The following is a 23,927-nucleotide window of genomic DNA, read 5'->3' on the forward strand; positions in this document are numbered from 1 at the left end:
AGGGTAGTGGTGTGAGGCGAGCTCGTCATGTTTTGTCCCCAAGTATGATTCCTTTAATAGTGAATGATATGCCCCATTGCAAGGTTAGATAAGGAGATCAGCAGAAGGGTACAAGCAGGGAAATACGTTCTACCAGAATGTAAGGAACCTGGTCTTGAACACAGAAGTTCATGTGAAATGTAAGGAGATAGTGTACAAGATACAATATACCCCTACATTAACATATGCATCAGAGACTGGGACTTTGACAGCAAGAAATGAGAGTATAATTCAGGCCAGTGAGATGAAGTTCCTGAGGAGTATGGTAGGAAAGACAAGGACAGACAGAGTAAGAAATGTATAAGTCAGAAGGGAGATAGGGGTAGAAAAACTGAGTGATAGGATGGAGAAGAATAAATTGAGATGGTTTGAACATGTTATAAGCAGACCCGGCCAACAGCTGGAAACTGCAGATGATGATGATGATGATGATGATGATGATGATGATGATGATGATGATGATGATGATGATGATGATGATGATGATGATGATGATGGACATGTTATGAGGATGAAGGAGGGCAGGATACCAAAACAAGTGTTGGAGACTAAGACAGAAGGAGAGAGCATAAGAGGAAGGCCCAGAGCAAGATGAATGGACTCTGCAGTCTAAGAAAAAGAAGACTGGACTGGAATACAATTATTGAAGAGGGGTGGTGGAAGGAGAGGTAAAGAGTAGTAGCTCAACAACACCCCAACCTGGCAGGAGCTGGACATTGGTAGATGATAATGATGATGATATGCCCCATTTGAATTCCTCTTGTCCATCACCTGGGTCTTGGTTTTTTCTCATGTTTTATTCCACAGATACAGCAGAAGCAGCATCAACTGCACAGAACAACGAAGTTTCCTCACTGATATCCATACTGAAACTGACTTGCGCATGTTTTATACAAATGTTTCAGTGTAAACACTCTTCTCTTCTTTTCTATGGAACAAGTCTGTACAATATAAAATGTCGTATACAGTTCTAGACAAAAAGTTCCCAATGTGAACCTACATTTACAATATTTAAGCTGATGCTTTCTTAGTCCATATTAATAGACATGATAATCTGTTGGGAGTTTGCTGTGTCACAGAAACAATGAGTAGAATTCTTCTACATATCGCAGAGACTTTGCTCGGTATCTTCAGAAGAGAAACACATCTATCCACGATTAAGACTTCTCTGACAATAACTGTTGGGTCATGAAATTACTTGACCGTTGGTATGTTATAAAGATACTCTCGTTCATCACCAGATGGCTCACTTCGCACTATAGTCTTCCAAATAGGAAGTGACCATGTCATCTTAGCTTCTATACTTTGAAGGTTGAGTCAAATGTTCCACCTTTACAATACCAAGATTCTTTATTATCTAGTTACTTACATATCATTTTTAAAGATATGACGGGACATGTTTCGTCTAACTTGTAGACATCATCAGCCGCAAAAGTCTTTAAGAGAAAGCAACCAGGACAAAGACAAAGCAACACACTAAAATAATTCGGGTACCCGAATACGTCAATTAAAATGGTGAAGAGTGTTCAGGATTGTTCAGAGCACAACACTTAAAAATATATTGTTGACATTAAAATTGTCCATGTGGGATGATTCAGTAAAACTTGGCGTTAAAATTCTTCTGTTGTGTCGGTGAAAATTGATAATGTGGTGCACAATGTTAAATCAGTAGCATAAAAACGATGTGTAAGGAATCCAGTGAGCGGATGTTAAGGTCGTCTTATTGGCATGATGTTGACATTTCTATCTGAGAAGTTAGGTGGAATATTTGAACATAATAACGTGTGTGGAATGTGCAGCAAAGGGCCCGAGAACGAGAATGATAGCTGTTGTTAGTATTAAAATAGGCAAGTTTTTGTATCTTGTGATATAAAGCAATAAATGAAAAAATATATCAAGAGTGCGGCACATCTGATTACTTACGTTCTCGCCTGTTTGAGAGTGACTAGTTCAGCGTGGATGATTGTGGCTAAGTAAGATGTTTCATGTTCATGCATCTGTGAGTTGTGGAAAAGACAACCAGGTCGTCAAATTAATCAAAGACTATGGGAGAGGAGGAATATAATACGAAAAAAAGAAGCAAGTGCAACACTAAGCAGAGTGGCCACGTGTGTTAATGTGCTACATGTATGGAACCAAGCTCTTCATTCAGGAGATTTGGGTTCAAAACCCACCATTGGCTGTCCTGAGGAGGAGGAGAAGAAGAAGAAGAAGAAGAAGGAGGAGGAGGAGGAGGAGGAGGCCTTTATTAATGATGAAGTATGGGCTCCTGACCCTGTTTTATACTCAACAGTAATATAAAAAGATGATTACTGTAGAACCTCGATAATTCGAAATTGGTTAATTCAAAATCCCGCCTAATTCGAAGAAGCTCTCTTTCCCGGAAACATGAGATACAGTTTTGCATGTTATTTCAATTGTTTAATTCGAAATACGGATAATTCGTAATTCGAAGTACAATGTCGGCCCCATTACCGAAATTCAGACTTTTAATCCGAAACTGCCTTTACATTTTAAAACAATAGTATGTTACAGAGTAATTTCAACTCGAAATTTATCCACTACGTGTCATAATAGAACGCGCGTTCCGGAACGTGGAGGGGTAGCTTTCCGCACTTACACTCACTTCAGTGGGTCTACGGTGCGCTTCATGATTGCTAAGTTGAATGAAATCGGAATTCTTTTGTGTTCTTTTAAGGAACGCCGTAATATCACGCAACATGCAGTGTGCGGGAAAACAGAATCTGCAAACACTGGCGATGCCGAAAGTTGACGAAAAACCGTGGCAAATATAATAAATTCGTAGGCACCGAACAATATTGACATTGCCGGTGAAACTGCGTTGCAATGCACGTGGAAGCGAGATACTTTATCCCCTCGACATAGGAAACTTCGATAAGCCACAATGTTTTAAGAGCGTCGGGCACTTTCCATGCCAGTACAAAGCATCTATAATAAAAATGCAGACAGTAAAGAAATCCAAAAAATAATGCATTTGAACAGGGGAACCGGCATAATTTATCCTCGTCTTTGAATTGTGCGATTTTTTTTCCTTTCGTTGCGTGAGGATATGTTTGTCAGTGATTTATCCAAGTGCATTATTTGAACATTGTAAATGCACCTCGTTGGATACATTTTGGAAATAGTTTTTTCCATGGCATTTGAAAAGTTTAAACTGTGAATCGAGGTGACTGCATGTATTAATGGGTCTTAGAATACTTCGTGACGCAGCAAGTGTTTACATTTCTGAAGTACGCGAGAAGTGCCATGGCGGGAAATCGTACAAGGATAGAGTCATAAGAAAGTTTGATTTTAAGGGCATCGGGTACTTCCTGTGTAAATACAAGGCATCTAAATTGCATACAGTATATTAATCCAATTAATAAAGCACTTGCACATGGAAGCGAGCATAGATTTCTCCTCATCTTTGAATCGTGCTTTTTTTTTCTTTCTTTCTTTCGTTGCGTGAGGTTATGTTTACGAGTGAGATATCTGAGTGTATTATTTGAATACTGTAAATGCACCTTCTTGGTTATATTTTGGAAATAGTTCTTTTTTCATGGCATTTGAAAGGTATAAACTGTGAATCAAGGTTAAATGCATGCAGTAACGGGCCTTAGAATATTTTGTAACGCGGCAATGGTTGGTACTTCTGAATTGTGAATTGGCGGTTAATTCGAAATTGTGTAATTTGAAGTCCGATTTTTGAGTCCCAACGACTTTGAATTAACGAGGTTTTACTGTATATGTTACAAAAAATGTTTTTAAAAATGTTATACTAACTATGGTAATAATCTTAAATTAAAAATGCAGCTTAATTAATTTTACTAAGTGTAACTATAGTCTAATCCTAAAATCTCAGGAACAGATACAATAAAACTTGCTCAAAGCAGAATCGCAAGGGACCAAATTACGCAGAATTGAGCTGGCTAGAACTACTTTTCAGAGACGTAGAAAACTTTTGATAAGCCGTGATATTTCCATTACACTACGGACACGACTACTCTGGTGCTACGTTTTCAGCCTTGTGTTATACGGCGTTGAGGCATGGACACTGAGACCATGTGCAAGAAGTTGCAAGCATTTGAAATGTGGACGTCCCGAAGAATGCTGAAGATACCTTGGACAGCGAAAATGACCAATATACAAGTTTTGCACCGTATGAACAAAGAACCAGAAATTCTCACTACCATCAAGAGAAGGAAGCTAGAATATTTTAGTCATATGATGTGGAACAGTAAATACCACGGAAAACATGGTCCGGGGAGTAGAACAACATCGTGGCTCGGCAACTTGAGCCAGTGGTTTGGGGTGGAACTCTGGAAGAACAGCTATGAACTACAGGTTATGCTACTGATCGCCAACATTCTGCGAGGACATGGCACATGAAGAAGACGAATTATTTTAATGCTTTCTATAGATTATTGGTCTGTTCAGTAGTCACATCAATAAATAGTAGAAGTCTGTTATAGCAAGAATTCATAATGGCGAATAGCTATAGCGGATTGTTGTTATATCCGATTTTCATTAAATTGTGGTATGAAGCTCACACACATCAAAATCGGTATGCAACGGAAGTCAGTTTGTTAAACACTTGCGTTTGGGCATTTCATATTACAGTTTACTCATTAGTTACTTTTTTAATTCTGAGATGTGAAAGCTAATGTCCAATTTCATTCTGAAAAATTGGAATAGTATCACTCCAATGGCTTTTGAGCAATCATTGCTGTTTTCTTATTCAAACAGCGTCACCTAACCTAACTTAACCTCATATGAATCATTAAGACCTTTCAAACGCCAGTAGAGTAATGATAACCTTTTTGGTATAAATTTACGTAGGAATAACCTTTCCAGAAATTACCCAGACAAGAGAAAATACAGTGAAACCTCGTTAATGCGTTCCTCATTACGACAATATCTCACTTAGCACCTTGTACTTTTGAAGTCTCGATTCACATCGTATTAAATCTATACCAAAATACGTCACTTATTGTGTCACAAATATTCACCATTACTGTTTAAAATGATCACATTTTTCGTAGCCCTGAAAAGGTTCTTTGTCATCCCTTGTCAAAGGAACGCGATTTCCAATTCAGATTAGAGCCCTCGCCACAAGAAGCAGCTCGAGGAAAGTTGCGGGGAAAACGAGAAATGGCCTTGAATTCCTGAACTTTAAAGGGTAAATTATACCTTCGGGAAGCAAGCCGTTAGCCTCAGGAAAGTTCAATTTTGCTTTCTGATTTTCATTGATATTGCTGAATAACCCAGTAAGCCTGTTTGTGCTTGTATTTCCCATTCCGTTCAGAAGTTGGAAATTTTATTGTGTGTTGAGTGATACAGTGAAGGGTAGTGAATATTTGTCGCGTGATAGCATACGTACAGGATGGGAACATAATCGTGTGAAGTTAACTAGTGTGGTGCATATTTGTCTTGTGGTATAGATACTGAAAACATCGCTGACTAATGAAGATGATATTAAAATACAGTAAGTGGACAGGCATTCCCATTTTTCAACGGTTGGGTATATGTTGAAACTCACACCTTCGAGTTTCGACTCTAATCAATCGAAGTGTTGTTGCATTGAAGTTGACAGTCAAAATCATTCTCTGGCACATGGCTGAGTTTAACCTCCAATTCATGGCGAGAAAAAATGTTTAATAATGTTATTTGCTTTACGTCCCACTAACTACTTTTACGGTCTTCGGAGATGCCGAGGTGCCGGAATTTAGTCCCGCAGGAGTTCTTTTACGTGCCAGTAAATCTACCGACACGAGGCTGTCATATTTGAGCACCTTCAAATACCAGTGGACTGAGCCAGGATCGAACCTACCAAGTTGGGGTTAGAAGGCCAGCGCCTTAACCGTCTGAGCCATTCAGCCTGGCCAAAAAATGTTTAATAACCCATTGGTCTGAAATATGAGGCTTAAGCTGACATTTGATTTAGAAAGAGTGTGCGATCTGCAATAATGCACTGATACTTTTATGACGCATAGTGCAAATGTTTTTATATCTGTTCTCTGGTGTTTTACACACCTTTTATTACACTGTTGTTATTTAATAATCCCCAGAGAAAAAGGTTTTCATATTTGTTTTCTCGTCTTTTTCATGTCTTTTAATACTCTCATCTCATCTTTATAGAAACGGTAAATATCGATATCTTTCATAGTACCTGTACATACACGACGTAAAATGCATGCAGGTCGAGAAAGGAAAAAAACATATCAAGTGTTTACTTGTAACTGTTGGATAGTTTTTATTTGTGTATTCAATAGTACATTTTCTCGCTTAACACATTCTCTTTCCTCTGCAGAAACATCCCAGTGAGGTTTTACTGAATGAACTAACCTCTGAAATCAGTCGTGCTCTCTGCGCCGTATTTTGAGGTGTATCACATTCTTACTTAATTTCAATACATAGCATTAAAATTAAGCAATCGTTTATTTCAACCTTTATTTCTAATGTGTTAGCTACTGCTATCGGCTATGTTATTTACATATTTATTACGGAAACATGTTCATTTTTATTTCGAATTGTGTTTACGGAACATTAGTCAACGAGTATTACTAATCGTCTCTGAACATCGCCTACGAGTTTGATCTTCGACGAAAGAGCTCACTAGTGCACATAGCAAGAAAACTAACCTAAGATGATCGATCGCATTCAGTAAAATCACTGGAGTGCATAAATATCAATAACGGATATATCATGCACGCTTAATCGCTCATAATAACGGATGCATCAGGGATTGGTTTCTTGCAATAACTGAAGGATGATACATAGTTTAATATAGGGATTTTCAAGGGACGAAAACATCTGTTGTTAAAACGGAGTTCTCGCTATATGCCGTACTTACTATAGCGGACTTCTACTGTACATCATCACAATAATTAAAGAACTGAAAATGAGAGTTTGAAACAATCTGATTTTTATATTTAGTGGGAGGTAGTATTGTTGATATTTGAGGGGATAGAGAGAAGCATGTACTCTCCTGCATTCGCTCATCATGTGTTCGTTCCAAATTAGATTTTTTGCCATAATGATGCCGAGATTTCTTACTGCATTTGAGAAAGTAATATTAACACCGCTTAGCTGTGAGTTGGGGAATTGCTGCTTTTGAGTTTAGTTAGGAGTCTAGTATGTCCCAGGATTATTGTTGCATTTTATGTGGATTAATAATAACATTTTCACCAACACTAGCTGTAGAACCCAACATCGACAGGATAGTCACTTAGCATACGATTGTAAGATGACATTTTTGTCCACCCCTCATATTTTTTCCCAGATTCCGAGTCCTCTACTCGTGTGTGATCGTTGGAGTTATTCTGGTTGGCTTTTTTCACAATATTTCTATTGCCTCCTTTATATATGCGTGTGTATGTTGGGTATTCAGCCCGAAGGCTGGTTTGAGCCTCATAACTCTGAGAACAGCTGTAATGATAGCTTAGGTGTCACTGAGGAGGCATACTAGGGAAATGGGAAGGGAGGTAGTTTCCCGTTGCTTTCCCCACTGGGCCAGAAGTTGCTATTACATATCAGTCTGCCGAGCCCACTGAAATGCATGCATCAGCCGACACCATAAGTGATATTTTCACACCATTGATAACACGGTCTGGCTGCATAAGGAATGGTATTACCAGCATTGCTCATACCTCGGTCACTTTCATATTGTCAAAGCCAAGAATGAGACTGAGAAAAATGAATAAAAGTAACAAATTTATTCTAGCCCATACCAGAAGACATAGTGCACTGTAAACACTACATCTTTCCAGCAGAGGCAACTTTTATATATAATGATTTTCTATTATTTTCAATGTGTGTTCTTTGTTCCTGGTATGGAAACTGGGGTTTTATTTGGCCAATATATGTGCCATTACAATTTGCTTCATATATTCCTGATTTGGAAATATGGTCTCTTTTATTTAAATTGCATTTACGATGTTTTTGTAATGTGTTGTGTTTTGAATGTTATTTCTGTGATGATTTTTCCAGAAGAAGCAGACAAGTCTAAAAGGGAAGTCTCCAGCTTCTGATAGTAAACCAGGAATGACATTTGTACAGTGGTTTGCTGCTGAAAAGGCAGCTCTTCAGGAAGAATTTCCAAACATGAATGCAACGGAGATAACTCGTCTGGGTATGAAACGCTTCAAGGAACTAAACACAAAAGAGAAGCAGGTTAGAGCACAAATTGTTGATACATAATTGGTATGCTTCAATTAGGAAATGTTTTACTAAGCTGATGTTACATTGAAGTTTTTCTTTCTCTTTAGAACCCATTAACTACCAAAGAAAATCATACTCCAAATGTCAAGAGTAAAGAAGACAGTTGCCAGAATACAAAGGTTAGTAGAGAATGAATCCATCACAATAATGAACCCTTGAACTTACCGTTCCATCGTTGGTCGTCTGCCTCGGCTACTTTGGTAGAGCAATTGTGACTCGAATCTTGGGGTCATTACGTTTCTGTTTTTTTTTTTCTCACTTCATTGACTAATCAATAGGGTTCCGAGGAGAACACATAACTACTTCAGATGAGGAGCAAAAATGTGCTTACTAAAAATTTTATTCAGTGTAATCACGATAATTAGTTTTACTAAATGGGCAAGACAAATCAGTTAAATTTGTCACAACATGTTATAACGCAGTCACAGTGCATAATGTGAGTAGTAAAAATATTGTTTATATTATTGTCTTCCAAAGAATGAAAACACAGTGTAAGATTCGTGGAGAGCAAAAACCAGAAAAAGAATAGAAAACCTGAAAATCGGGCAACATTGATCCAAACAATAACTGAGAATTAACCCACACCATCTGTGGAAAATCTTACCTTCAACAAGCAGAATTCCGGATTTACATTTAATTAAGGTTATCCACCATTTGACTATCCTCTCGGATATTGGAACATCCCCCGAATGGATCCTTAATTGAACCAAATTGACTATCAGTTGCTTTGGATAGGTTGTGAAATATTACTTGAAAGCATGGTGTTTATAACAAGTTAACAGCAATTATCACAGTCAAAATAAAATTCTACCATGTATTGCCATCTCGTGACACCCTTAAGTTACAGGTGAATCCCAATGTTGAAACATGAATCACCCCAAACAGATGTTCAGAAGGAACCAACACCACTTGATCCGAAGGGATCTTACATTACATCGTTCTGAAGGAACAAAAACTGTGAAATGCAGGAAAACATTAATTCATTATGCGTTTAGAAGAAATGCCAAACACTGAAGTTAAAGAAAAATGATAAATCACTTGAAAATGTTCTTACTAAACCAGCTTTCAGGTTATGAAACAGTTACGTCGTTAAATTTGTTAAAATACTAGTCCACAATATAAAACAAACAACATGAAATCTTTCCAATTCTCTGTAACTACGACTACAAGTACAAATGTGTCTCTCTTCACGTGTCTCCTTAAACCAAGCTACAAGTGATCAGAGGATCAAAGTCTCACATAAATAATATGAATAACGAAAAATGAAAATATAATGTAATAACAGCTGACGAATCAAAACCGCATCCGTAGTGTAAATCCTACAAAAATTAACTAAGTGTTAACACACAGCACTATCATAATATACCGTCTACCTGAACAATAAATCTTAAAGTAAAGAAATAGGAACAAATAGTAACGAAAGTTCATCGAACTTGAAGGCACACGGCTAAGTAGTATGGATCAGTCTCCATTAGCCAGGTTTCCATGTGGGACAACCCTTACATTCATGCCGCTACTGATGCAACGCTATTACGCAAGCACCTTCCAGCTAGTGAAGATTATGTAGGATGCTAATTTATAATATCACCTATTCAATACATTAAAATTTTAAACAATTAGGAATTTATCTTTATTTACATATGAGACATGTTTCGCCTTTCATTGAAGGCATCATCAGCCACAGTACTACCTCAAGGCATAAATCAGGTACCTGATTTGTATTTAAATTGTAATTACTAAAAAATTTAAAATAATAAACTCAATAAGTAAGATCACTGAAAACAATAATCACAACCATCACGATATTCACGGCATAACTCGAGTGTGAGGCTCCAAGTGACCTGCAATGTCAACACTACAAATATGTATCATCGTGAACTATCCATTGAAGTAACTTCTCATCACCTATGCTGGCTAAATCTCCAATAAAATTCATTTTCTCACCCGCAATGTTTGCAATTCGCGATGTTTTCTTCTCGTAAAGCTACAGAATAAAATTCAATTTACAATGCCTTGAGGTAGTACTGTGACTGAGGATGTCATCAATGAAAGGTGAAACATGTGTCATATGGAAATAAAGATAAAAACCTAATTCAAAATTTTAATGTATTGAATAGGTGATATTATAAACTAATTAGCATTCTATTTATAGTATCTTCAATACGGATCCATAATGATATTTATCACTTGTTAGTGAGGATTACGCCCAAACATGGCCTAAATAGTACCTGCTAGTATCTTCCACACTCGTATCCACTACTACAAACACTAAAATCGTTAAAGTCAATTTGCAAAAATGCCTAACCTATGACTTGGCTATGTACAGATGGCATCCTAATCTTGTTGTTGAGTCAACATTACAGTGTCTACTCATCCTTAACGATAATTATAATACACACTGCATCCTAAATCTGTCGTTGAGCCAACATTATGGTATCTATACATCACTCATACTGCCAGGCAAAATCGAAACTTTAACACGTTGTCCGGATATTCAAGTCTGATCCTCGTGGAAACTCTTAACACGAAGTGAAATTCGCTACAGAAATGAATTTGAATCTAGAAATATTCCTGTGTCTATTTCCTATGATAAAGCATGAAATCAAAATTAAAGAACAGGTTTGAATAGTTTAATCTATTTCTCATTACAATTTCAACACATGTGGTGAAGTTCGCTAAATAAAAATAAACTCAAAATCTCATTTGACATTACGTAATATCACTGAAAACAATTAATCACAACCATCATGATATTCACGGCATAACTCGAGTGTGAGGCTCCAAGTGACCTGCAGTGTCAGCACTCCAAACATATATCATCGTGAACTATCCAGTGAAGTAACTTCTCATCAACTATGCTGGCTAAACTCCCTAATAAAATTCATTCTCTCACCAGCAATGTTTCCAGTCCGTGATTATTCTTCTCGTAAAGATACAGAATAAAATTCAATTTACAATAATTAAGTATTATCTTGACCGTGTGTCAGAATGTATTTTGTTCATGAGGTCGGCCATCACAAAATGCACTTTGCTGGTATCAAATAGAATCGTCACCTAGACTTAACTGCCATTACCTACAGTCTTACATAAAAAATAATCATGGGAGAACATCAACTTTTACTTAAAATAGGCGTTATAACGCACTCAGTTGGATTTGACAACCCTTACATTCTTCAGTCGTTCTGGATCGCTACAGGACATTGCTCCTCTTATACAGCCTGTCTCAGAAATATTGCACATCAACTTATACACCATGTCACAAAAATTCCTTTCAGTTGCAATACAGGACCTGTTATCCTCGTTGTCCTGCTTTTTCTACATCACTCATAAAATATAGGCTTACTCTGCCTTTAACTTCTTCCTAATTGTCATATTATTTTATTTCCATTACAATCCATTTTTTCCTTGCTTGAAACTTTTAAATACAAGCGATCCCATAACCAAACAACTTTGTAATGATCTCAAAATTAACTTCTCAAAATTTTCCAGACCTCAGGAGCAAAATAGCATGCCGTAATTTTCTATATCACAAATACACGGTGTCACAAAATGTAAATATCCCAAAATGCAAAACTTTATCATACTTCACTGGATTTAGATATAAGCTGCAAATCTTGCTTACCTAATTGCTGAACACATTGTTATTATCATCTCAGTTTAATCCTGATGTGATTATTATTATTAATTATTATTATTATTATTATTATTATTTTGATAAGTTATTATTTGACTTTATCGCAATTATAATGGTTATTTTTATCATTATTATAACTTTCACTGGCCCGAACATTATCTGTATATTAAAACAATTCTATCCGGTCGATTTCCTTCAATTTCTTTTTTTTTTACTGAAAGGTATTCATGTACAGATTTGTAATCAGGTACTATAAATCACTTAACTTCTGCCTTCCTCAAATTATTTGATTTTTCAATTTTTTGTCTCTTTGAAGCAATCATATCTTTCGTTCCAATTGAGGTACACAGTTCATTTTGGTCTAAAAACACTCAGTGGATCAAGCGTTTTCTTTTGAGGTAATAACTACTTAAATTGGTAGATTCTCAGAAAAGTTATGAGTACATTTGTCTCCATGAAGAAGATCTTTGAAGGACTTTTTAACAGTTCGGCACGTAGTGTTGTTCCAAGGAACATTTAATTCAATTTCTTTGTATGATGTATTTTCAAGTGTTTTGTTGACATAATATTACATTCTATTACCACAGCAGATCATGTGCTTTATTTTATTAACTCAAAACTTTGCAAATACATCCGTGAGGATAGTATCGAACACCACCATACTTTGTAGACTGCGGGCAGAGCAGCAGAAAATTGCTAGTTTCATTGATTTTCATTGTAATATTTAACTTCAATTTTAAAAAAAAGAAAGAAATTTAAACACAGTTTACCGTTACAAGTCATTAATATCATTTTTGGTCTGTATTGACAATAGTGATTACATACAATTTACAAAATATACATTTAATGTTAACCTAGTCAATACTTACAATACCACATTTTGTGGTTAAATATTTATAAATGATATTAAGGTTGTGAACATGTTTCGCCCTTCTTAATGGGCATCATCAGCACAGTGAATAACCTTAAAACAAATAATTACAATTAAGAACATTTACAAATATTGGTCATATAAAATTGGAATGAGATGTTGTGATGTTAAAAGTTATTTTCGATATCATGATTAGAAAGTTTGACGCGAATGTTACAAACACAAGTTAAAACTATTGTAGTACATTTTTACAATATTGTCTAAAAAATATATATCGGCATTCGTCTGGAATTGAAATAGATCCTCTTCTTTTAATTTTTGGTGAGCCGGGCTGAGTGGCTCAGACGGTTAAGGTGCTGGCCTTCTAACCCCAACTTGGCAGGTTCGATCCTGACTCAGTCCGGTGGTATTTGAAGGTGCTCAAATACGACAGCCTCGTGTCGGTAGATTTACTGGCACGTAAAAGAACTCCTGCGGGACTAAATTCCGGCACCTCGGCGTCTCCAAAGACCGTAAAAGTAGTTAGTGGGACGTAAAGCAAATAGCATTATTATTATTTAATTTTTGGTGAAAGTCAATGTTATTGTCGTGTTCACCACCAAGCAGATTTGAAGAAAAAAATATGTAAAAAACATATGTTCTTATTGTAGAAATTAGGTCAGGAATGAACAATTGGTGTTATTTCTTGAGTTAAATTGGTTAAAACACTTTCAGGTGAGAATACGTTGAAATGGAATATACGTTGAAAATTTATCCGATGTACAAGTGGTTAATGCTATAACAGTAGTCTTCCAGATTGTTGTGTAAATCTCAATGGTTAGAACTGCAAAGAAATATAAAAACATATTTAATGTGTATGTATAACTAATCAATAACAATCACATACATTAGTTATACATACACATTAAATACTTTTTTATATTTCTTTGCAGTTCTAACCATTGAGATTTACACAACAATCTGGAAGACTACTGTTATAGCATTAACCATTCCAACTTGTACATTGATAATTTTTCAACGTATATTCCATTTCAACGTATTCTCACCTGAAAGTGTTTTAACCAATTTAACTCAAGAAATAACACCAATTGTTCATTCCTGACCTAATTTCTATAATAAGAACATATGTTTTTTACATATTTTTTCCTTCAAATCTGCTTGGTGGTGAACACGACAATAACATTGACTTTCACCAAAAATTAAAAGAAGAAGATCTATTTCAATTCCAGACGAATGCCGATATATATTTTTTAGACAATATTGTAAAAATGTTCTGCAATAGTTAAAACTTGTGTTTGTAACATTCGCGTCAAACTTTCTAATCATGATATCGAAAATAACTTTTAACATCACAACATCTCATTCCAATTTTATATGACCAATAATTGTAAATGTTCTTAATTGTAATTATTTGTTTTAAGGTTATTCATTGTGTTGATGATGCCCATTAAGAAGGGCGAAACATGTTCACAACCTTTCTATCATTTATAAATATTTAACCACAAAATGTGGTATTGTAAGTATTGACTAGGTTAACATTAAATGTATATTTTGTAAATTGTATGTAAACAGTTTACCGTCTCGCGTGCTGACATAAATAACAGACAATTCACCTCTACAATGAAATAACGACAAGACACATCATTATCGCAACATACTTAATTCTACACATGCCACATATACGACGCGGTGTTATGATTTATTAATTTATTTAAAGGGACAAGCATTTACATCTCTACCTACAAAAACACAATATTTGAATTAAACAGTCCTGTAAGTGTGCCACTTGATGTGGTGTTTTCTTGGCTTCACCTTGCAAGCCAGCAACCTCTGAACTTAGCCCCTCATAATGGTAGGAGGCATTCTTCGCTTAAATACTACCTTATCAATACACTGATTCTGCACTCGTCTTGAAGCAACACACATTAATTTTCTTGAAATAATTAACTCAACTAGAATTTTTATTAGATACATACACAAAAAATTAAACCACACAGCCTCGTGTCGAGTATTCAATTGATGCAGTATGTGGAAAATTCCTACCTCCTCTTCACCAGGTGTTCCACAGATGTGAATGACCATGAGACAAAGGACGTTATTTCTGCCAGACTCAACAGTCCTCCCTTACAGATTATCAAAATAACCTTGTCCGCAACAATTCAAAAGAGGTATCTTTGACTCTGTTCGGTCTTGTGTTTGAGTGGATCACTCATTGCAAGAGACTATCCTCATTTTTTTCCGTATTGAAAGTCTGTTAAAAGGAGAATAATAAAACTTAGATTTCTGCCTATTCAATACTTAAAAAGCAAATACAAAATTAGGATCTCATCCTTATTTTATTGCTTGATTGTTAAAACATAGGACATGTTTAGTTCATTTTTTGAACATCTTCAGCCATAAATATTTTTAGAAGGTTAATTGGTAACATTGTTCCACAACTTACACTTATGGTTTGCCATTAACAAAGTTATCAATCACAAACTTTAAAAAACCCTATTAAACTCAGCTGTTTTGAGAGTGTATTAAGATTTCATTTCTATATGGTATAACATGTGAAAAAGTTTACGCCAAATTTTAACAAAATGTTTTTATGTGCAAACAACGAAGAAATGTTAAGACATTCAGCAGTTAATAGATTGTAAATGTAGTTATACAGAGACCAACTAATAGGCATTGTATTTTGAGTATTAGAATAAGTTTTAAATTCAAACTCAACAAATTGTCACATCATTCTTAATTAGACAATGTAACATATAAACAATTTATATTTAATAGGGGTAGGCAACATTACTGTGCCGAAACAGCAGCAGGGGCTCAGTCCCTTGGAGTATAACATGGGCTCCATGCACAGGGATACGTGCACAGACCTGAACTGCAGTGACGGTGAATATAGAGACCATCAACAAGGTGGAGCTGGCGGAAGGGAAACCTTTCCTCTGTAGGGAGTAAAAGCAGAGGAACCTGCTGCGTTGTAGGAGGTGGAGGGATCCACAAAGGCTATGGGACCACCCAGACAGAAAAGTGAGCCATCCTAAGGCTTGAAAGTGGGCAGCACATACTCCCCCCTCCCAGAAGGTTATGCGCTGGCCCAATGACCTAGTCATGTAAAAACCCCTTGTTATGAGACAAAATTATAGTAAAAGTCGGATGGAATTTAATTATGGCAGCTAAGCATGAAAAAGGAAAACAAGATGTTGTGTTTGCCACTTGGAATGTCCAGAGTCTCCTCAGAGCAGGAACTTTCATTAATCTAAAGGAAGTCCTCAAAAGCTACAATATTTCTGTGACCACCTTGCAGGAAATCCGATGGAAGGGTGCTGACATCATGGACTCACGAGATTATGCCATCTTCTACAGTGGAGGAGCGAGGAACCAGTTCGGCACAGGATTCGTGGTTACTAGGAGACTCAAGCCAACAGTGCTGGAGTTCAAGCCTGCGAACGAGAGGTTGTGCTTATTGAGACTGAAGTTCTCCTTGTTCAATGTGACCTTTCAGCACGCATGCACCGACTGAAGATGCCCTTGAGGAAAAAAAGTCACCTTCTGTGCTCTCTTTGACCGAGAGTACGCTGCTGCTCCTCATCGTGGCGTCGAAGTTCATCATTGGTGACATGAACGCTAAGGTTGGGAGGGAGGAGGTGTTCAGACCAGTGATTGGCGAAGAGAGCACACACCCAGAAAGCAATGACAACGGCCTCAGACTAGTGGACTTTGCCATCGACCATCAGATGAGCCTTAGCAGCACTTGCTTTCCGTGGAAGAAGATCCATACGGTAACATGGAAGTCTCCTGACGGTGAGACACAGAACTAAATCGACCAAGTCCTCATTGACCAGAGGCATGGGTCGGATGTTATGGTTATGAGGACAAGGAGAGGTGCGGACATTGACTCTGATTACAATTTGGTTGTCGTGAAATACAGAGAGCGCATAGCCAACATCATGAAATCGCACGTCCAGAAGGCGAGGAGATTCGATATCAGAGCCTTGAAGAATAACGCTACCATCAGGGATGAGTACAGGGAGATGGTCCGAGCCAATCTTGCAGATCAGGGGCAGGTACAAGAAGGCACTACTCTAGAAAATCTATGGGGAGCAATTCAGGACTCCATTATGAATGCAGCGACAGAATCTGTAGGGTTCCAAGAACCAAGCATAAGATCAAAGTGGTTCGATGTAGAATGTGAAGATATCCAAAGGACGACCAAAGCAAGGGACAATACCTTACAAAGACCGACAAAGTCAACAGAAAAAGACTACCATATGGTGAGGGTAGAAGCAAAGAGGGTGTTTTGAAGGAAGAAAAGACAGTGAGAGAAAGAGCAGCTTCAGGCCATCGAGGAGCTGTATAATAAGGAGGTGATTTGCGGCATGTTCCAGGGAACAAGGGACATCAGGAATGGGTTTGAACCCAGAACCTCATACTGCAAGGACAAGAAGGGTCTTTTGGTTGGAGAGGAGGAGAAGATCTTATCACAATGGGCAGAGCGCTTTGAAGAACTCCTGAACACTGAAGAGGCAGAAGCAAGGGTGCCTGATCAGACGATAGCTGACCACCCACATACTGACGAGCATGAGCCATTTCCCGAAATGACGAGGAATGAGGTGAAGGAGGCAACTGACCTCGTGTGCAATAACAGAGCGCCAGGAGAGGGCAGTCTATCAGCAGACCTGTTCAAGTATGGAGGAAAAGAGCTTGTAGATGGCATGTACACCCTGATCCAGTCTGAATGGAAGATCGAGGAGATGCCGAGGGACTGAAACTCGGCCCTTATCTGTCCCAGCTACAAGAAGGGAGATAAGACAGTGTGCAGCACGACCAAGGATTCTCTCTATTTAGTGTGGCCTACAAAATCTTTTCAAAGGAACTGGCTAGGAGACTCAAGCCTTTTGCAGAGAAGCAACTGGGAGACTATTATTGTGGGTTCTAGCACAACAGATCAACAACAGACTAACCCTACGGCTCTTCCTTGAAAAGTGTTGAGTACAGCATCAACGTTCACCAGCTCTACGTTGACTACAAGGAGGCTTACGATAGTGTGGACAGGTCAAGGTTGCAACAGGTGTTGGAAGAGATGCAGGTGCCACCGAAGATCACCAACCTTGTCCTGATGACTGTGAGAAGTAGTCAACGTGAAGATCCAGGGCCAACTCTCAGGGGAGTTCGAAGTGCAGAGAGGGTTGAGGCAAGGCGATGCGTTGCCAACCACTCTGTTTAACCTTTATGTGGAGCATGTTATGCGTCGAATACTACAGATCCTGGGGGTACCATTTGCAACAGAACCCTCCAGTACCTGGCCTACGCGGACGGTGTTGTCCTACTCGGGAGAAGTGTGAACTACCTGATGGAAGCTCTGCAACACTGAGCAAGGGATCACAACATCTGGGCTTACAGATCAACAAGGACGAAAACAAATACATTGTGAACACCTGAGACAAAACAAGATTTCAAGGTGAGAGGCCTGGAATTTGCAGGTAACACCTACGAGAGAGTGACACAGTTTAAGTACCTGAAAGCCCTCATGACTGAGGAGAACCAGATCAGTGAGGAGATAAAGGCTAGGGTGGCAGCTGAGAACAGGTGTTACTTCACCTTCCAGAAGTTACTGAAGACTGCAACACTGTCTAGAAGATTAAAACTCACCGTGCACCAGGTTATAATCCGTCCAGTTGTGCTGTATGCGTGCAGAACGCGGACCCTAAACGAGCGCGACAAGAACTTTCTACGGGTGTGGGAGAGAAAGATATTCGGCTCTGTTCACGATCAAGGACAGTGGTGTATCAGGACCAACGAAGAAGTCTATGTTCTGTATGGTGACCTCGAGATAGTCGTAGAAGCCAAAAAGAGGAGACCAGTATCTGGGGCACATCTTAAGGATGGACCAGGACCAAGCAACGAAGATGATCCTTGACCAACATCCTGGCAGCCAACGAAGAGGGGGGAGACCAAGGACAAGATGGCTTGACAACATCTCGAGAGATTTGGAGTTGTTAGGGATCCAGGGCTGGAGAAGGAGAGCTCTGGACCAAAAGGAGTGGGCGAAAGCTATTGGAGAGGCCAGGGCCCTTCATGGGCTTTAGCGCCAGGAGAGGGAGAGTGAGTGAGTGTATTTCTTGAGAAATCTTTTAAAACATCAGACTCTTAATAAGATAGTTTAATTTGGGAAGGAATATAGGGAGTCAGAGGTAGAATACAGGTAATAAATCAGTCTTGGCAGAGAAAGTGAAAAGAAGAGATTTACCCAGATAAGGTAAGAAAAGTCTCTGAAATGTAAATACTTGCTTTTCATATCTGGATTACAGTGTCCATCTAAAATGTTGGTACATTGGCTGCCATTTCATTTGCGAGCACTGATCGTGACTCTTGTGAGAGTTAACACCGTGTTAGCTGACAGTTCCCAGGAAATGTTTGGATAAACGCAAGAATCTTAACATGCTGCTAAATGTCAAGTCGAAGATGGCTCCTGGTGACTGCATGGATGGTGTCTCCAGAAGTTTCTGTTTTCTGTTAATCCTATTTTGATTTCTTTTAGGTTCTGTTTTCTTCCTAATAGTCTGATTTTTGGAAGATTTCTGAAGAAGTACCCTAAAATCAGAACATGAATTTGGATATAGAACAAGATAAAGAAGGATTCTTTTCTCCGCTGTTAGCTTTTACATTGCACCAATTCGGACAAGTCTTACGGTGACAATGGGATAGGATAGAACTAGGACTGAGAAGGAAGCGACCATGCGTGGTGTGAAAATGGAAAACCATGGTAAACTATCTTCAGGGCTGCCAACAGTGGGGTCCAAACCCTCCATCTCCTGAATGGAAGTGAACAGCTACAGTACATTGCCCAAACCATTCAGCCAACTTGTTCAGTTAAGATACATTTTGAGAGTCTTTTTCATCATTCAGAAAGTGCATTCAATGTGAAGTACTGGAGAGAAATATAAAGCTTAGAGAGACATGAAGAGGGGTGGCGTAGTGGGACTGTCTGGTGATCAGATACAGATTTTTTCTGGACTTCAATGTAAATTGATGTGCAGTCTTGAAATCTCTCAGTAGTAGACATACAGGCAGAATGATTACTGTTTTAGTGAAACTGTTCAAATGAAACATTGTCCAAAAAATCGCTCCTTTCTCCATTATTTTTTTCTCCCAATTGAAATATGTTAATGTTGTATCTTTGTTATTTATCCATGTGAAATAACTTCTTCATATGTTCTTCTGTTTATACTATTCAGGACACGTTGTCGTTGCACCTGCAAAAACCACTATTTGAGTTATTTCAGGTTAGAATTCTGGTTGGTAAGGTTCATTCGTCTAAGGCTCAATATTGTGCGAGTAGTTTCAATGAATTGTCGCTCTCGATGACTTACTCAGGTCAGCATTTCTCCCGCAACATTATCGCATAGTGGTTTTTGCAGGCACAATGACGATATAAGCTAATTATTTAACTACGGCCTGGTTTATTCAATCTTGGTTAAAAGAATACTAATGTACTGTTCGTTAACATAGCGTTAAAAATTTAGCAGCATGTTAAGATTCTTGCGTTTATCCAAACATTTCCTCTGAACTGTTAGCTAACATGGTTTTAACTCTCATAAGAGTCACGATCAGTGAGAATCTAGGCACAAGCAGAACCATTCAGTTTTGAGTGTGCTCCGATGCACTTTTGTTTGAATACAGCTGTAAACCAAGCCGTAGGAAGTCAACATTTATTAGAATTTTTTGTCTTTGCTGTGAATTTTCTGTTGCTCTATAGACCATTATGAAAAATCCAACAAAAGCTGGAAATAATTTCCAAGTATATAACTATTATAGAAAGTAAGCAAAATAATGGATCCATGCTCAAATCTAAAAGTGATGCTTGGCAGAAAATTTGTAGTGAATTCAATCTTGCATATTGACATTAGCCAACATACGATCATGCTACTGAAACAGCTGTATGAAAATGACCTCTTCTGTTTCTAAATCTTTCTGGAAAAGGCCTATCATATTCAAAATATTCAATATGTATACACATGTTCTGCATCTAATGCACCTGCCATATTTTGAGCTAACAGAGAATTTAACTGCTTGAACCTGGGCAGTTAAGTTAACTGAGAGTTTAACAGATTGTTAGTCTTTAACGTATATTAATTAAATGCAAATTTGGTTAAGTTCACTGTTAAATTATTTTAACATGCAGTTAAATGTTAACTGAGGTTAAATAAACCAGGCCTAATTCTTTTAAAAATATTCTACTCAAACTTTGTCATTTTATTTCAGAACAGTGAACAACCCTCCAAACAAAATAGTAGTCCAGCTTTTGAAAAGGAAGATGGAACTTCTCAGGATCAAAAGGTAGGTATAGAATTACATTTATTGTTTTATGGCTTCATATTCCTATTCCTTGCAATCTACTGAATTTTTGTTTCTGTTACAGAAATTGGAAGATATTGGAGAAACTCCAAAATTGGGATCTAACAAAAGAAAACCAGAAGATGAAAAACAGCATGAAATGGCTAAGAAAACTACTACTCAAAAATTGTCATGTTTTGCTTTTAAAAAATAGTGAGTTATGTGATATTTTAATTGTGTCATCGTCATTATCATCATTTTTCAACTCAAGTTTCCCGGATGTGGTGTACAAGCACTCGCCATCTCTTCCTGTCCGCATACATCTTCTGCTCCAGGTCATCTTCCCATCTGAGAACCCGCTCCTCAACATCTGATTTCACTGTGTCTATTCAGTGTTTCCTTGGCCTTCCTCTTGGTCTTTTTCCTTGAACAGTATGGTTGAAGTATTTTCTGCCAGGTCTCTCGTTCTTCATTCTCATAATGTGTCCATACCACCGTAGTCTACTATTTTAACTGTACATAGATTGTTAATATAATTTTATATTTCATTTTAATTTTATACGTATAGTCTCCTATGATTTCATTCTCTTTCCCCCTAACTTGTGACAATTTTTTCTTTAATGTTTCAGCATTTTTTAATATTACAAACTCTTAAGTTATAATGATGATTTCTTACTTAGAGAACATTTTCTGATGTTAGGGGATTGGTCAAGAGAATGAAAACAGTTGTAATTTCACTGTTAACTGAACCTTTGTGTGAGATTTGCAGAAAGGAATTTTAAAACAACAACGTTGCAAGTAGAGCATGAAGTGGAAAAGAAAACTACTACCCAAAAATTGTCATGTTTTGCTTTTAAGAAACAGTGAATTATGTGATATTGTAATTGTACAGAAAGTGTCAATATAATTTTATTGTTATTTTATACTCCATTTTCATTTAATACCTATAGTCTCGTATGATTTTGCTCTCTCTTCCCTCTAACTTGTGACAGTTTCACATGTCCTGCGAGCGTGTCCACGTATCGATTTACTATGCACGTTGCCATAAAGCAGCCTGATCAATGGTAGCTAATGCCTTGAGAGGATAAGATTATAATGTCTGTGAAGAAGTACAGGGTCTCTCCAACAACGGCAGCAACCGATACATTGACATTATTGCTTTAAGCCATCCTGTTAGTTCTGAAGGCTTCATCATTGATCCCACAATTAGGTTTGAAACCAGTCAGAAGAGGTCAATGCAGAAAAAAAGAATTTATGAAGAGACAGTGGACTAAAGAACAAGTTTGCACCCATGTCAGTAATCGGCTTGATGTTAGGTGCCTGAGAAACATTTACTAAATTTTTTATCAACTTTTTCAATACCTGAGGGCTGAATAGAGATTTCATCTCACCATTACTACCCTCAAGAGTTCCATCATGATCTTCAAGAACCATGCTTACGGACCTCAAATGTTTGAAGTGCCTCACTAAGGTTACCTACTCTTTTGTAACTTCCTGCTACAGTAGAACCTCGATGCATCGTTCCCGGAACTGTCATTTTACCGTATCCTTCGTTCAATTTATTTGGTCCCAGAAATGTTCCATATAAACCAATGTTAAATTCCCCCGCATCCATCATTCCTCAAACTATCATTTTATCGCATCGATCATCAAAAAAATTATTTGTCCTCGGCCATAATTTTCCCGCACGGATCAATCAAACATAAGAAAAATATATGCAAAAGTTTTTTGAATTTAAAGAGACAGCTGAATACTCTAGCATATAATAGTGGCAACCTGTTATGCGAGAATGTACGAGTTATTAAGAGTTGCTAGTCTTGAGCAAGGATCTTGTAGGCTGGAGTGCTGTGCACAGGTTATTCACGCACAAGCTCACTACGAGCCTCCTGGTGCCAACGCTTCTCCTCGACCCACTGACTGGCTCCTAGAAATAATCTTATTTACAAGAATTAAAACGGAGGCACTGTAAAAATCAAATTTGCCACCATTTTCTGTGTTGCTTTTGACTGACTAGGGCTGCCAGCTTTGTTGAAAATGAGAAAATCGCGCAGTTTAAAATAGCCATGGCATGCGCCGGGTTCGTTTTAATTAGTCACAGGGTTATTAATCGTGTCATACCTTGTGATGTGTGTGGGATGCTAGAGGCCTGTTGACCACTTTATTGCCCCCTGCCCAGTTGTCTTGTTACAAGCTAGACCTAACAAAGCCAGACCAATAATCTTTTCACTAGCCTGATCTTGAAACTAATTCCTAAGTTGGCAGCATTGCTTAGCCCGCTGTGATATCGTCCGAGGCGCGCCATGTTGAATTTCTAACCTCTGTGACATCGTCTGAACAACGCCATGTGGAATCTCTCTCCTATCGTTCGCGAAGGGTCTACAGAATCTTTACCAAAATACAGGTTATCGCCATAATATCCACGTATATCATTAATTTACAATAAGAGAATTGACCTTAAAGATTTTCCAATCACTACGAGATGTAAAGAAAAGTGAAACAAAACAACATAAAAGTCATGCTTTTTATTTTCATCATGTATATCATGATTGCAATGGTTTGATACTGTTATGTATAGCATGAACATGTCCGGCTCCATGGCTAAATGGTTAGCATGTGTTGGCCTTCAGTTCAAGAGGTCACAATCGGGTCGGGGATTTTAACTTTTGTTGGTTAATTCCAACAGTTCGGGGGCTCTGTGTGTGCGCTGACTTATGCATTAGGATTCATCTTGCGTAGAGCCGCATTTTCGTAAATCACCTATAACGCGACAACTCGAAAGATCTGAACCCGGCTTCGGAGGCCACACACAATTATTATTATTATTATTATTATTAT

The 23,927-nt window shown here is 37.8% G+C and overlaps 1 protein-coding gene across 2 annotated transcripts in view; it reads left to right on the forward strand.

Annotated features, from left to right (window-relative positions):
* The window catches only part of Ctf4 (Chromosome transmission fidelity 4), a 175,681-nt gene extending 153,666 nt beyond the window's left edge, over window positions 1–22,015 (forward strand). For both annotated transcript variants that reach the window (XM_067151705.2, XM_067151703.2), the window contains exons 17-20: window positions 8,029–8,211; window positions 8,307–8,378; window positions 21,021–21,095; window positions 21,178–22,015. In XM_067151705.2, coding sequence (XP_067007806.2) covers window positions 8,029–8,211; window positions 8,307–8,378; window positions 21,021–21,095; window positions 21,178–21,306 — 459 coding nt within the window. In that variant the 3' untranslated portion in view covers window positions 21,307–22,015. The remainder of the gene's footprint in view (window positions 1–8,028; window positions 8,212–8,306; window positions 8,379–21,020; window positions 21,096–21,177) is intronic.
* Window positions 22,016–23,927: the final 1,912 nt, after the last annotated feature.

The sequence above is a fragment of the Anabrus simplex genome, chromosome 7, assembly GCF_040414725.1.
Source record: "Anabrus simplex isolate iqAnaSimp1 chromosome 7, ASM4041472v1, whole genome shotgun sequence".
NCBI lineage: Eukaryota > Metazoa > Arthropoda > Insecta > Orthoptera > Tettigoniidae > Anabrus > Anabrus simplex.